We start from the raw sequence: 15828 nt of genomic DNA on the forward strand, positions 1-15828 counted from the left end.
CCTCCCTCCCTCCTCCTCTCTACTCCCCTCCCTCCCTCCTCTCTACTCCCCTCCCTCCTCCTCTCCACTCCCCTCCCTCCTCCTCTCCACTCCCCTCCCTCCCTCCTCTCTACTCCCCTCCCTCCTCCTCTCCACTCCCCTCCCTCCTCCCCTCCCTCCTGCTCTCCACTCCCTCCCTCCCTCCTCCTCTCCACTCCCCTCCCTCCTCCTCTCCACTCCCCTCCCTCCCTCCTCTCTACTCCCCTCCCTCCTCCTCTCCACTCCCTCCCTCCTCCCCTCCCTCCTCCTCTCCACTCCCCTCCCTCCCTCCTCCTCTCCACTCCCCTCCCTCCCTCCTCTCTACTCCCCTCCCTCCTCCTCTCCACTCCCCTCCCTCCTCCTCTCCACTCCCCTCCCTCCCTCCTCTCTACTCCCTCCCTCCTCCTCTCCACTCCCCTCCCTCCTCCCTCCCCTCCCTCCTCCTCTCCACTCCCCTCCCTCCTCTCTACTCCCCTCCCTCCCTCTATCCACCCCTCCCTTCCTCTCTCTCTCCTATCCCCTTGTCGGTTGGGGTAGGGAGTTTTAATCCAAGTAGATTATGCCCTAAATTGGGTGACTGTCAGAGAAGGCAGCGTCGGCAAATCAATGGCTGCTACATGCGTCCCTCCTGCCTCTATCTCTGGATATTTTCATCTGGCCGTTGATGTTGTCAGTGTGATGGCACAGCAGTCTGGTCTGGTCTCTGCGTAACCTTTTCATCTGCTCTGGGCTACCAGGGACCAGGAGGGGAACCTTCACCGGCAGGACGCATAGGAACTACAGCACTCTAGATCCACGTGAATGACCACTGCATGGTGAACTTCTGCTGAATAGTTGTTGGAATGTCTTGGTCATGGTTGATGGACAGGTCGCAGTGATCTAAATACTGCCTCTTCATTGTGTCATATTGGAGTGTTTTATAGCTTCTGATCTTCCAACACCAGAAGGCAACAGGAGCAGGTTGTGGTGCTTTAGGATTGTAAAGAGGAGAGATTGACCTGTGGTTTTGAGAGGATGATAAAATAAGGAGAGAAAGGGTTGGAGGATGACAGGATCCAGACACCGGATATTCACGCACACTGAGGAGAAGAGCAGTCTGGGTCACACAGTCAAAAAGAAGGTCAGAGTCTTCCACTTCCTTTAGCCGACATGAGGAAACTTAACCCTAAACCCTGCAGACTCATTTAGGCTTGCTGATCCTGAAGTGTGTTGTTGTTGTTTTGTTGTGTGCTGACTGAGATATTGGAGAGGAGCCATAGCCAGCGGAACCGTACGGATATCCTCCTCAGGCGACATTTGGACCCAGGCAGGATGGGACTACGACCCAGAGCCATATCAGGTGGAGAAACAAACAGGCTGGGACCCAGAGGAACCCCCACAGGGTTGAGGCTGGGACCCAGAGGAACCCCCACAGGGTTGAGGCTGGGACCCAGAGGAACCCCCACAGGGCTGAGACTGGGTCCCAGAGGAACCCCCACAGGGCTGAGGCTGGGACCCAGAGCAACCCCCACAGGGCTGAGGCTGGGACCCAGAGGAACCCCCACAGGGTTGAGGCTGGGACCCAGAGGAACCCCCACAGGGTTGAGGCTGGGACCCAGAGGAACCCCAACAGGGTTGAGGCTGGGACCCAGAGGAACCCTCACAGGGCTGAGGCTGGGACCCAGAGGAACCCCCACAGGGCTGAGTCTGGGACCCAGAGGAACCCCCACAGGGCTGAGGCTGGGCCTGTGGATCCTGTGTTTCAGCTGGTTCTGCTTCACTGCTCACGCTCAGATGAAGATACCGCCTGAGACGTGAGTAGACCCTTAAAACTATGTAGTAGTGCTCACCTCCAACAGTCTCTCCTTTAACGTTTCATATAGCCTACTGATGCTTTGTGTGTCAAATACAAATAAAATACAATGTTATTTGTCACATCCTTGGTAAACAACAGGTGTAGACTAACAGTGAAATGCTTACTTATAGGCCCTTTCCATCAAAGCAGAGAGAGAGAAATTAGAGAAATAACCAAGAATAAATCCACAATGAGTAATGTTAACTTGGCTTTAGACGCGGGGTACCAGTACCAAGTTCATGTGTAGAGGTATGAAGAAATTGAGGTAGATACGGTGCATTCGGAAAGTATTCAGACCCCTTGCCTTTTTCCACATTTTGTTACGTTACAGCCTTATTCTAAAACGGATGAAATTGTCTGGGATATTGTGTGTAGATTGATGAGGAAATTAAACATTTTCATCCGTTTTAGAATAAGGCTGTAATGTGACAAAATGTGGAAAAAGTCGTTGGGTCTGAATCCTTCCTGAAGGCGCTGTATGTACATATACTTCAACCCTGTAGGTAGGGGCAAAGTGACTAGGCAACAGGATAGATAGATAATAACCAGGCACAGCAGCATATGTAATGAGTCAAAAGAGTTGGTGCAAAAAAGGTCAATGCAGATAGTTTGCGTAACTATTGGTTAAATATTTAACTGACTATTTAGCAGTCTTATGGCTTGGGGGTCCCAGACTTTGTGCATCGGTATCGCTTGCTGTGCGGTAGCAGAGAGAACAGTCTGTGACTTGAGAGGCTGGAGTCTTTGATAATTATTAGTGCCTTCCTCTGACACCGCCTGGTATAGAGATCCTGGATTGCAGGGAGCTGGGCCCCAGTGAGCAGTTGCCATACCAGGCGGTGATGCTACCAGGCGGTGATGCAACCAGTCAGGATGCTCTACATGGTGCAGCTGTATAACTTTCTGAGGATCTGAGGGCTCATGCCAAATTTAGAGGCACAAGTGGCACAAGTCTATGCTGAGCAATTCACTCAGCTCAGTGGTATTCTCACCATACTATCTCCTATATCTATGTGGTCTGTCGCAATCCTCTAGTTGATGGTGATGGGTCTCCGTAGTTTTCTCAGCATCTTGTCACCCTGACTACGGTTCAGCAGCAGTAAAAGAGGATGGATGCAAGTGACTTCTGACTTTCTCACTTCTAACAAATGCAAGTGTTGCTCTTGCAAAATGTTTGAGGATAAAATGTCTGACCAGTAGAATCCAGCCCAGTTATAGAAGAGGAGGATTAAACTGTCTGATAAATGGCATATAAGGAGGAGATTGAATCTCTATTCTGATACGTTCTGTCTGATAGACTGCCTGACTGGCTGACTGCCTGACTGGCTGGTGCTTGTTGTTTATTTGCAGTCAGCTGCTGTTCGGTGTGTTTTAAGGCCTGATTACACATTGACCCTGATTCCTCTCTCCTCTCCCTCCGCTTCTCTCCCTCTGCTATAATTTAACCCCATCCAACTGTCACCAAAACCACAGCCCTCAAAAAGGTCACATGAGCCTGGGAGATTAATCACGGTTGAGTCCCACACTTTGCCCTTTGCTCTCTGCCTGCCTGGCCCTGTGTCCACACTCATCTCTCATCCCACCACATTAGGGGACAGAGCCAGCGGGCATCCAGGCCAGTCGCACAACATGATTTGATGTGATTGTGACAAAGCCCTGATTTTTTCCCCCTCTTGCTTTCAAAATCCAGATTTTCTCCTCTTGTGGAAATCAGCCACAGTTTTACTCAGCTGGAAGAGAACAAACCTCATCATCAGGTCACTTAGTGTGCTGATGTGATGGAGTGTTTGTCCAGTGGTTCGCTACATTATATTTCCCATGTGGGAATAGTCTAGACTTGTCTTTGTGGTAAAGTGCATCACTATATCCCCTAGGCACAATGGGGAGAGCTGGCTGTTCTGTGCTTGTCTGGGATTCTGTAGATTGTATTTGTAGGCTATTACAGAACTGGCGCTGGACAAACGAGATATTCTCCTGATCTTACATACATTTACTTGAGTCAGGTCGAAAATCATACTGATTAACCCAAAGCTATCGCGCTCTTCAAAGTTCCCAACAGCAAAATCAAATACAATTTTATTTATCACATACGCCAAATACAACAGGTGTTGTAGACCTTACCGTGAAATGCTTACAAGCCTTTAACCAACAATGCAGTTTTAAGAAAATAGAGTTAAGAAAATATTTACGAAAATAAACTAAAAAAATAAGAAACACAATAAAATAACGATAATTAGGCTCTACTGGTTTTCACACCAGTGTGTCACAGATAAAATATACTTGACCAGCTACTTCTGAACTGTTTATGTATGAGAATTTGATAACTTTACTAATCTTAGTTCCCATCAGGCAACATTTGGCATAGGATGTCATCGTCTTTGGCACTGAGAATCGTGTTTTTTTTGTCTACCACCGGAAACCCAGTCAGCAATGGTCAGTCATTCAGCAGTGGTCAGTCAGTCAGCGGTGGTCAGTCATGCAGCGGTGGTCAGTCATTCAGCAGTGGTCAGTCATTCAGCAGTGGTCAGTCATTCAGCAGTGGTCAGTGGTCAGTCATTCAGCAGTGGTCAGTCATTCAGCGGTGGTCAGTCAGTCAGCGGTGGTCAGTCATTCAGCGGTGGTCAGTCATTCAGCGGTGGTCAGTCATGCAGCGGTGGTCAGTCATGCAGCAGTGGTCAGTCATGCAGCGGTGGTCAGTCAGTCAGCGGTGGTCAGTCATGCAGCGGTGGTCAGTCATTCAGCGGTGGTCAGTCAGTCAGCGGTGGTCAGTCAGTCAGCGGTGGTCAGTCATGCAGCGGTGGTCAGTCATGCAGCGGTGGTCAGTCATGCAGCGGTGGTCAGTCAGTCAGCGGTGGTCAGTCATGCAGCGGTGGTCAGTCATGCAGCGGTGGTCAGTCATGCAGCGGTGGTCAGTCAGTCAGCGGTGGTCAGTCATGCAGCGGTGGTCAGTCATGCAGCGGTGGTCAGTCATGCAGCGGTGGTCAGTCATGCAGCAGGAAGTTGACCACTGTTATCTGCAAGACACTGCAGGATAACATGTTATCCGGGCTGGTGCTGTGATACACACACACACACACACGCATAATGACTGAATGACTGACCACCGCTGAGCAGTATAATACCTCCACTTATACAGAGAGCCTACTGTAGCGCCGACAGAGAAACTATGCAGTTTTTTGTTCCTAGGAAACTATGCAGTTTTTTTTTTTTTTTACGTGTTATTTCTTACATTGGTACCCCAGGTCATCTTAGGTTTCATTACATACAGTCGAGAAGAACTACTGAATATAAGAGCAGCGTCAACTCACCATCAGTACAACCAAGAATATGACTTTCGCGAAGCGGATCCTGTGTTCTGCCTTTCACCCAGGACAACGGAATGAATCCCAGCCGGCGACCCAAAAAAACGACTTCGTAAAAGGGGGAAACGAAGCGGTCTTCTGGTCAGGCTCCGGAGACGGGCACATCGTGCACCACTCCCTAGCATTCTTCTCGCCAATGTCTTGACAACAAGGTTGATGAAATCCGAGCAAGGGTAGCATTCCAGAGGGACATCAGAGACTGTAACGTTCTTTGCTTCACGGAAACATGGCTCACTGGAGAGACGCTATCGGAGTCGGTGCAGCCAGCTGGTTTCTCCACGCATTGCGCCGACAGAAACAAACATCTTTCTGGTAAGAAGAGGGGCGGGGGCGTATGCTTCATGGTTAACGAGACGTGGTGTGGCCACAACAACATACAGGAACTCAAGTCCTTCTGTTCACCTGATTTAGAATTCCTCACAATCAAATGTCGACCGCATTATCTACCAAGGGAATTCTCTTCGATTATAATCACAGCCGAATATATTCCCCCCCAAGCAGACACATCGATGGCTCTGAACGAACTTTATTTGACTCTTTGCAAACTGGAATCCATATATCCTGAGGCTACATTCATTGTAGCTGGGGATTTTAACAAGGCTAATCTGAAAACAAGACTCCCTAAATTGTATCAGCATATCGATTGCGCAACCAGGGCTGGAAAAACCTTGGATCATTGCTATTCTAACTTCCGCGACGCATATAAGGCCCTGCCCCGCTCTCCTTTCGGAAAAGCTGACCACGACTCCATTTTGTTGATCCCCGCCTACAGACAGAAACTAAAACAAGAAGCTCCCGCGCTGAGGTCTGTTCAACGCTGGTCCAACCAATCTGATTCCACACTCCAAGACTGCTTCCATCACGTGGACTGGGATATGTTTCGTATTGCATCAAACAACAACATTGACGAATACGCTGATTCGGTGAGCGAGTTCATTAGAACGTGCGTTGAAGATGTCGTTCCCATAGCAACGATTAAAACATTCCCAAACCAGAAACCGTGGATTGATGGCAGCATTCGCGTGAAACTGAAAGCGCTAACCACTGCTTTTAATCAGGGCAAGGTGACCGGAAACATGACCGAATACAAACAGTGTAGCTATTCCCTCTGCAAGGCAATCAAACAAGCTAAGCGTCAGTATAGAGACAAAGTAGAATCTCAATTCAACGGCTCAGACACAAGAGGTATGTGGCAAGGTCTACAGTCAATCACAGATTACAAAAAGAAAACCAGCCCCGTCACGGACCAGGACGTCTTGCTCCCAGGCAGACTAAATAACTTTTTTGCCCGCTTTGAGGACAATACAGTGCCACTGACACGGCCCGCAACCAAAACATGCGGACTCTCCTTCACTGCAGCCGACGTGAGGAAAACATTTAAACGTGTCAACCCTCGCAAGGCTGCAGGCCCAGACGGCATCCCCAGCCGCGCCCTCAGAGCATGCGCAGACCAGCTGGCTGGTGTGTTTACGGACATATTCAATCAATCCCTATCCCAGTCTGTTGTTCCCACATGCTTCAAGAGGGCCACCATTGTTCCTGTTCCCAAGAAAGCTAAGGTAACTGAGCTAAACGACTAGCACTCACTTCCGTCATCATGAAGTGCTTTGAGAGACTAGTCAAGGACCATATCACCTCCACCCTACCTGACACCCTAGACCCACTCCAATTTGCTTACCGCCCAAATAGGTCCACAGACGATGCAATCTCAACCACACTGCACACTGCCCTAACCCATCTGGACAAGAGGAATACCTATGTGAGAATGCTGTTCATCGACTACAGCTCAGCATTTAACACCATAGTGCCCTCCAAGCTCGTCATTAAGCTCGAGACCCTGGGTCTCGACCCCGCCCTGTGCAACTGGGTACTGGACTTCCTGACGGGCCGCCCCCAGGTGATGAGGGTAGGTAACAACATCTCCACCCCGCTGATCCTCAACACTGGGGCCCCACAAGGGTGCGTTCTGAGCCCTCTCCTGTACTCCCTGTTCATCCACGAATGTGTGGCCACGCACGCCTCCAACTCAATCATCAAGTTTGCGGACGACACAACAGTGGTAGGCTTGATTACCAACAAGGACGAGACCGCCTACAGGGAGGAGGTGAGGGCCCTCGGAGTGTGGTGTCAGGAAAATAACCTCACACTCAACGTCAACAAAACTAAGGAGATGATTGTGGACTTCAGGAAACAGCAGAGGGAACACCCCCCTATCCACATCGATGGAACAGTAGTGGAGAGGGTAGTAAGTTTTAAGTTCCTCGGCGTACACATCACAGACAAACTGAATTGGTCCACCCACACAGACAGCATCGTGAAGAAGGCGCAGCAGCGCCTCTTCAACCTCAGGAGGCTGAAGAAATTTGGCTTGTCACCAAAAGCACTCACAAACTTCTACAGATGCACAATCGAGAGCATCCTGTCGGGCTGTATCACCGCCTGGTACGGCAACTGCTGCGCACACAACCGTAAGGCTCTCCAGAGGGTAGTGAGGTCTGCACAACGCATCACCGGGGGCAAACTACCTGCCCTCCAGGACACCTACACCACCCGATGTCACAGGAAGGCCATAAAGATCATCAAGGACAACAACCACAACGAGCCACTGCCTGTTCACCCCGCTATCATCCAGAAGGCGAGGTCAGTACAGGTGCATCAAAGCTGGGACCGAGAAACTGAAAAACAGCTTCTATCTCAAGGCCATCAGACTGTTAAACAGCCATCACTAACATTGAGTGGCTGCTGCCAACACACTGACTCAACTCCAGCCACTTTAATAATGGGAATTGATGGGAAATTATGTAAAATATATCACTAGCCACTTTAAACAATGCTACCTAATATAATGTTTACATACCCTACATTATTCATCTCATATGTATACGTATATACTGTACTCTATATCATCTACTGCATCTTTATGTAATACATGTATCACTAGCCACTTTAATTTAACTATGCCACTTTGTTTACATACTCATCTCATATGTATATACTGTACTCAATACCATCTACTGTATCTTGCCTATGCCGCTCTGTACCATCACTCATTCATATATCTTTATGTACATATTCTTTATCCCCTTACACTTGTGTCTATAAGGTAGTAGTTTTGGAATTGTTAGCTAGATTACTTGTTGGTTATTACTGCATTGTCGGAACTAGAAGCACAAGCATTTCGCTACACTCGCATTAACATCTGCTAACCATGTGTATGTGACAAATAACATTTGATTTGATTTGACTATATATATAGTATGTACACGTACACACATATATACACACACACATACACACACAGAGGCCCACACAGATGGTCGTGCAGATTGGAGTGTGTAGTCAGAGGAACCTCCTGTGTGTTAACCTGCACCCTGCTGGGTCCATCACCGCCTGAAGCCTCAGCACGACTGTAGTAGTCTGAATGAGCGTTGCTTGATTTGGGACAGAATGTTAACAATATGTTATATCTTTGGTTACACAAATCTGCTTTGATATTGCTCACACAGCCAGACACACACACACACACAGATGCACACAAACGCACAGTCACTCACACAAATGAATACACAACACTGCTGTGTAACGACAATGTGCAGTATGTATGTGTCCCGCTGGGACCCTTTAAGCCCATCAGTTGATCCTATATCTGATCCTATATCTGATCCTATATACAGCATTATCCTGAGCTGAGCCATAGTGCCATAATCCTGACTGTGTCTGTTTGGGCTCTATAGCCTGCAGGCTGCACCACCTGCAGCTCCCAGCCCACTTTGTAGTGAGGGAATATGTATCATATGTATATTATATACCATATATACCTCACATTTACATTTACTTGGTGCATTCACCTTATGACATCCAGTGGAACAGTAGTGCATCTAAATATTTTAAGGGGGGTGAGAGGGATTACTTTATCCTATCCTAGGTATTCCTTAAAGAGGTGGGGTTTCAGGTGTCTCCGGAAGGTGGTGATTGACTCCGCTGTCCTGGCGTCGTGAGGGAGTTTGTTCCACCATTGGGGGGCCAGAGCAGCGAACAGTTTTGACTGGGCTGAGCGGGAACTGTACTTCCTCAGTGGTAGGGAGGCGAGCAGGCCAGAGGTGGATGAACGCAGTGCCCTTGTTTGGGTGTAGGGCCTGATCATAGCCTGGAGGTACTGAGGTGCCGTTCCCCTCACAGCTCCGTAGGCAAGCACCATGGTCTTGTAGCGGATGCGAGCTTCAACTGGAAGCCAGTGGAGAGAGCGGAGGAGCGGAGTGACGTGAGAGAACTTGGGAAGGTTGAACACCAGACGGGCTGCGGCGTTCTGGATGAGTTGTAGGGGTTTAATGGCACAGGCAGGGAGCCCAGCCAACAGCGAGTTGCAGTAATCCAGACGGGAGATGACGAGTGCCTGGATTAGGACCTGCGCCGCTTCCTGTGTGAGGCAGGGTCGTACTCTGCGGATGTTGTAGAGCATGAACCTACAGGAACGGGCCACCGCCTTGATGTTAGTTGAGAACGACAGGGTGTTGTCCAGGATCACGCCAAGGTTCTTAGCGCTCTGGGAGGAGGACACAATGGAGTTGTCAACCGTGATGGCGAGATCATGGAACGGGCAGTCCTTCCCGGGAGGAAGAGCAGCTCCGTCTTGCCGAGGTTCAGCTTGAGGTGGTGATCCGTCATCCACACTGATATGTCTGCCAGACATGCAGAGATGCGATTCGCCACCTGATCATCAGAAGGGGGAAAGGAGAAGATTAATTGTGTGTCGTCTGCATAGCAATGATAGGAGAGACCATGTGAGGTTATGACAGAGCCAAGTGACTTGGTGTATAGCGAGAATAGGAGAGGGCCTAGAACAGAGCCCTGGGGACACCAGTGGTGAGAGCACGTGGTGTGGAGACGGATTCTCGCCACGCCACCTGGTAGGAGCGACCTGTCAGGTAGGACGCAATCCAAGCGTGGGCCGCGCCGGAGATGCCCAACTCGGAGAGGGTGGAGAGGAGGATCTGATGGTTCACAGTATCGAAGGCAGCCGATAGGTCTAGAAGGATGAGAGCAGAGGAGAGAGAGTTAGCTTTAGCAGTGCGGAGCGCCTCCGTGATACAGAGAAGAGCAGTCTCAGTTGAATGACTAGTCTTGAAACCTGACTGATTTGGATCAAGAAGGTCATTCTGAGAGAGATAGCGGGAGAGCTGGCCAAGGACGGCACGTTCAAGAGTTTTGGAGAGAAAAGAAAGAAGGGATACTGGTCTGTAGTTGTTGACATCGGAGGGATCGAGTGTAGGTTTTTTCAGAAGGGGTGCAACTCTCGCTCTCTTGAAGACGGAAGGGACGTAGCCAGCGGTCAGGGATGAGTTGATGAGCGAGGTGAGGTAGGGGAGAAGGTCTCCGGAAATGGTCTGGAGAAGAGAGGAGGGGATAGGGTCAAGCGGGCAGGTTGTTGGGCGGCCGGCCGTCACAAGACGCGAGATTTCATCTGGAGAGAGGGGGAGAAAGAGGTCAGAGCACAGGGTAGGGCAGTGTGAGCAGAACCAGCGGTGTCGTTTGACTTAGCAAACGAGGATCGGATGTCGTCGACCTTCTTTTCAAAATGGTTGACGAAGTCATCTGCAGAGAGGGAGGAGGGGGGAGGAGGATTCAGGAGGGAGGAGAAGGTTGCAAAGAGCTTCCTAGGGTTAGAGGCAGATGCTTGGAATTTAGAGTGGTAGAAAGTGGCTTTAGCAGCAGAGAGAGAAGAGGAAAATGTAGAGAGGAGGGAGTGAAAGGATGTCAGGTCCGCAGGAGGCGAGTTTTCCTCCATTTCCGCTCGGCTGCCCGGAGCCCTGTTCTGTGAGCTCGCAATGAGTCGTTGAGCCACGGAGCGGGAGGGGAGGACCGAGCCGGCCTGGAGGATAGGGGACATAGAGAGTCAAAGGATGCAGAAAGGGAGGAGAGGAGGGTTGAGGAGGCAGAATCAGGAGATAGGTTGGAGAAGGTTTGAGCAGAGGGAAGAGATGATAGGATGGAAGAGGAGAGAGTAGCGGGGTAGAGAGAGCGAAGGTTGGGACGGCGATACCATCCGAGTAGGGGCAGTGTGGGAAGTGTTGGATGAGAGCGAGAGGGAGAAGGATACAAGGTAGTGGTCGGAGACTTGGAGGGGAGTTGCAATGAGGTTAGTGGAAGAACAGCATCTAGTAAAGATGAGGTCGAGCGTATTTCCTGCCTTGTGAGTAGGGGGGAAGGTGAGAGGGTGAGGTCAAAAGAGGAGAGGAGTGGAAAGAAGGAGGCAGAGAGGAATGAGTCAAAGATAGACGTGGGGAGGTTAAAGTCGCCCAGAACTGTGAGAGGTGAGCCGTCCTCAGGAAAGGAGCTTATCAAGGCATCAAGCTCATTGATGAACTCTCCGAGGGAACCTGGAGGGCGATAAATGATAAGGATGTTAAGCTTGAAAGGGCTGGTAACTGTGACAGCATGGAATTCAAAGGAGGCGATAGACAGATGGGTAAGGGGAGAAAGAGAGAATGACCACTTGGGAGAGATGAGGATCCCGGTGCCACCACCCCGCTGACCAGAAGCTCTCGGGGTGTGCGAGAACACGTGGGCAGACGAAGAGAGAGCAGTAGGAGTAGCAGTGTTGTCTGTGGTGATCCATGTTTCCGTCAGTGCCAAGAAGTCGAGGGACTGGAGGGAGGCATAGGCTGAGATGAACTCTGCCTTGTTGGCCGCAGATCGGCAGTTCCAGAGGCTACCGGAGACCTGGAACTCCACGTGGGTCGTGCGCGCTGGGACCACCAGATTAGGGTGGCCGCGGCCACGCGGTGTGGAGCGTTTGTATGGTCTGTGCAGAGAGGAGAGAACAGGGATAGACAGACACATAGTTGACAGGCTACACAAGAGGCTACGCTAATGCAAAGGAGATTGGAATGACAAGTGGACTACACGTCTCGAGTGTTCACCTGTAGCCTGTGATAATACTATGCAATTATCCTATTCAAATGTTTATCTGACTCCATTAAGAGAATTCAAATATGCAAGCAAGCGTTAGGCAATGAGTTGACGCTGACTAGCAAGAATTGGTCTGTGAGTGGAATACTGAAGGCAGATATTTAATAACATTGTAAAATGAATCAAATCAAATACAAGGCACAAAGCTTAAATGACAAAACATTAACAAACATTACAATGCATTACTCTAGGCATGATCAGAAAGGGAGAAAGAGAAAGAGAGAAGTCCTAGCCTGAAAGGCCATGCTCCAAGAGTCCCTGGGGTGGAGAGAGAGAGAGAAAGACAGACAGTGTAGGTATCTCACCAGCACAGGTCAGGAACAAAGAAGAGAGAGTCATGGAGGGGGTCAGGGAGAGATCGAGGAGAGAGAGAAAGTTAATGATTGATTTTCAGTGGATGCTGGCAGCATTTGTTTCACAACTGAATCTAGACTGACCCAGACCCAGACTCTCCTGAAGTATGCATGCCTTGGCCTTGGTAGTGAATAGGTAAAAGCAGTGATGAGTTGTTGACCAATAGCATTACTGTTGAGTTAACCTCCAATCAAATATCAGACCTATGGGATGTAAAGACGACAGAACCTCTGCATCACAGAGGTGTGACAGAATGGGTGTTGGTGAGATAATGCAGCATTCCTAAGACAACACAAAGGCATCCCTGCATACAGTTGATAAGAGTCACTTTGGGGGATGTGCCGCGCCACAGGTTCCTACAACACCCAGCTCCTAGCCCAGGCTGCACAGATCCAGTCTGCTCTAATATCTGACTGCTGGCCTTCATATTCTAGATCAAGCTAGCTCTCCCAGCCCAGCCCAACTTCTAACTCCTCTGCCAGTCTGGCCAAGTCTGCTGGCTCCAGTGCCCCAGGGCCCTGTTAGGCCAGAGTGGGCCAGCTAGTTTATCCACTACACAATGGCAGTTATCATGGCCAAGTCATATTGACAAAGTTGTTGTGGCGAACGTCTTTTATAAAAAATGTGTTTTACGTTTTTGACATGAAGATCAACTGTACTAGTTGTTCAGACTCTGGTTGTTTCTAACTTATTTTTGTACTTTTTTTGTACATAATGTTGCCGCTACCGTCTCTTATGACCGAAAATAACTTCTAGACATCAGGATTGCAATTACTCACCACGGACTAGCAGAATCCTCTTTTTCCTTTCACGACTCGGACGAGCCCAACGTGAAGGATACGCTGCTTCCTCGGGAACAGGCCCAGATCCCCCTGATCTGCGTGAAGAGGACGTGGAGAAATAGGGGCCGAAGGTCCGGCTGATATCTGAGAATTCACAGGCGATCGAATAAACCCCCACTTCCCTCCATTCTGCTAGCAAACGTGCAATCATTGGACAATAAAATCGTTGAGTTAGGCGAAAGATTAAACTACCAACGGGACATTTAAAACTGTAATATCTTATGTTTCACCGAGTCGTGGTTGAACGACAACAACATCAACATACAGCTGGTTGGTTATACGATGTACCGGCAGGATAGAACAGCGGCGTCTGGTAAGACAAGGGGCAGTGGTCAACAGCTGGTGCACGATATCTAAGGAAGTCTCGAGCTATTGCTCGCCTGAGGTAGAGAATCTCATGACAAGCTGTAGACCACACTACCTACCGAGAGAATTTTCATCTGTATTCTTTGTAGCTGATTACATACCAACACAGTCAGAGGCTGGCACTAAGACAGCATTGAATAAGCTGTATTCCGCCATAAGCAAACAAGAAAACGCTCATCCAGAGGCGGCGCTCCTACTAGCCGGGGACTTTAATGCAGGGAAACTTAAATCTGTTTTACCAAATTTCTATCAGCATGTTAAATGTGCAACCAGAGGGTAAAGAACTCTAGGCCACCTTTACTCCACACATAGAGAAGCATACAAAGCTCTCCCTCACCCTCTATTTGGAGATCTGACCATAATTCTATCCTCCTGTTACCTGCTTACAAGCAAAAATTAAAGCAGAAAGCACCAGTGACTAGATCAATAAAAAAGTCAGATGAAGCAGATGCTAAGCTACAGGACTGTTTTGCTAGCACAGAGTGGAATATGTTCCGGGATTCCTCCGATGGCATTGAGGAGTACACCACATCAGTCATTGGCTTCATCAATAAGTGCATCGATGATATCGTCCCCACAGTGACCGTACGTACATACCCCAACCAGAAGCCATAGATTACAGGCAGCATCCGCACTGAACTAAAGGCTAGAGCTGCAACTTTCAAGGAGCGGGACTCTAACCCGGAAGCTTAAAAAAAATCCCGCTATGCCCTCTGACGAACCATCAAACAGGCAAAGCTTCAATACAGGACAAAGATCGAATCTTACTACACCGTCTCTGATGCTCGTCGGATGTGGCAGGGCTTGCAAGCCATTACAGACAACAAAGGAAAACACAATGACACGAGCCTACCAGATGAGCTAAACTTCTTCTATGGTCGCTTCGAGGCAAGTAACACTGAAGCATGCATGAGAAGACCAGCTGTTCCAGAAGACTGTTTGATAATGCTCTCCGCAGCCGATGTGAGTAAGACCTTTAAACGGGCCAACATTCACAAGGCCGCAGGGCCAGACGGATTACCAGGACGTGTACTGCATACACTTCAAACAGACATACATACCCCACCAGACATGCCACTTTGGGTTTTTTCATGGTACCGAAACCAAAAATAGATTGAATGCTTTTCTCAGTTATGTATAGAGCCATGTCATCCTGGATCACAGCGTCTCTCCTCTCTGTAAAGCTCTAATTTAACTCTATTGTATATAACAATATCAATATATATATATATATGTGTGTGTGTGTGAATAGTGTGTAAATAGTATTTTTTGTTGTCACTTGCTGTCTTTTCAATATAACTCTTATTTATATTTTTTATTTTTTATTTTAAGTAATATCTTATGTTGCTCTTGTCTTTAACTCTTCTGTACTTTGTAATGTATGTGTATGTTTTATGTGGACCCCAGGAAGAGTAGCTGCCGCATGTGCAGTACCTAATGGGAATCCTAATGAACTTAACCTCTAAAGCCGCTCCTGTTCATCACTAAGCTTTATACTATACAGTAGGTAGGCCTTGACTCCAATTCCAACGGTACAGTACCTGCCATTGCACCCATGTCCTATACTTCTTTACCTTGTATTATCATTAACTGATGCTTTTGTGTGGTTTCCAATACAGGTTACCACTGAGGCCTGAATTGACGCGTTAACGATAAATTATAACAATGTGCACCACAGTTTTTTTTATTATCCTTTAAACTACTACTACTAGTTTGATGTTTGTAGCCATCAATTATCCCATTGACTATCACCCATTTTAGCAAACTTATTTCATTTCAAACTACACATTTCTCTAGTATAGGCTACTTTTGTAATGAAGGATATCAGCAAAATGCCTGCGATAAGTGATCGGCAATGATGGTGTTGATCATTTTCAGTTTGTCATCCCAGCTCTAGTATGCAGTTCATGGATAATATTCACTTACCTGTACAGTGGGTTCAGAAAGTATTCAGACCACTTCCCCTTTTCCACATTTTGTTACGTTACAGCCTTATTCTAAAATGGATGAGAATTTGTTCTATTTAACCAATCTACACACAATACCCCATAATGACAAAGTGGAAACAGATTTTTAGAAATTT

The 15828-nt window shown here is 48.4% G+C and overlaps 1 protein-coding gene across 1 annotated transcript in view; it reads left to right on the forward strand.

Annotated features, from left to right (window-relative positions):
• Window positions 1-606: 606 nt before the first annotated feature.
• LOC115144843 (voltage-dependent calcium channel subunit alpha-2/delta-4-like) overlaps window positions 607-15828 on the forward strand; it is a 91041-nt gene continuing 75819 nt past the window's right edge. Inside the window, exon 1 of the mRNA XM_065003024.1 lies at window positions 607-1811. Coding sequence (XP_064859096.1) covers window positions 1330-1811 — 482 coding nt within the window. The 5' untranslated portion in view covers window positions 607-1329. The remainder of the gene's footprint in view (window positions 1812-15828) is intronic.

This window comes from Oncorhynchus nerka, linkage group LG17 (genome assembly GCF_034236695.1).
Source record: "Oncorhynchus nerka isolate Pitt River linkage group LG17, Oner_Uvic_2.0, whole genome shotgun sequence".
Taxonomy (NCBI): domain Eukaryota; kingdom Metazoa; phylum Chordata; class Actinopteri; order Salmoniformes; family Salmonidae; genus Oncorhynchus; species Oncorhynchus nerka.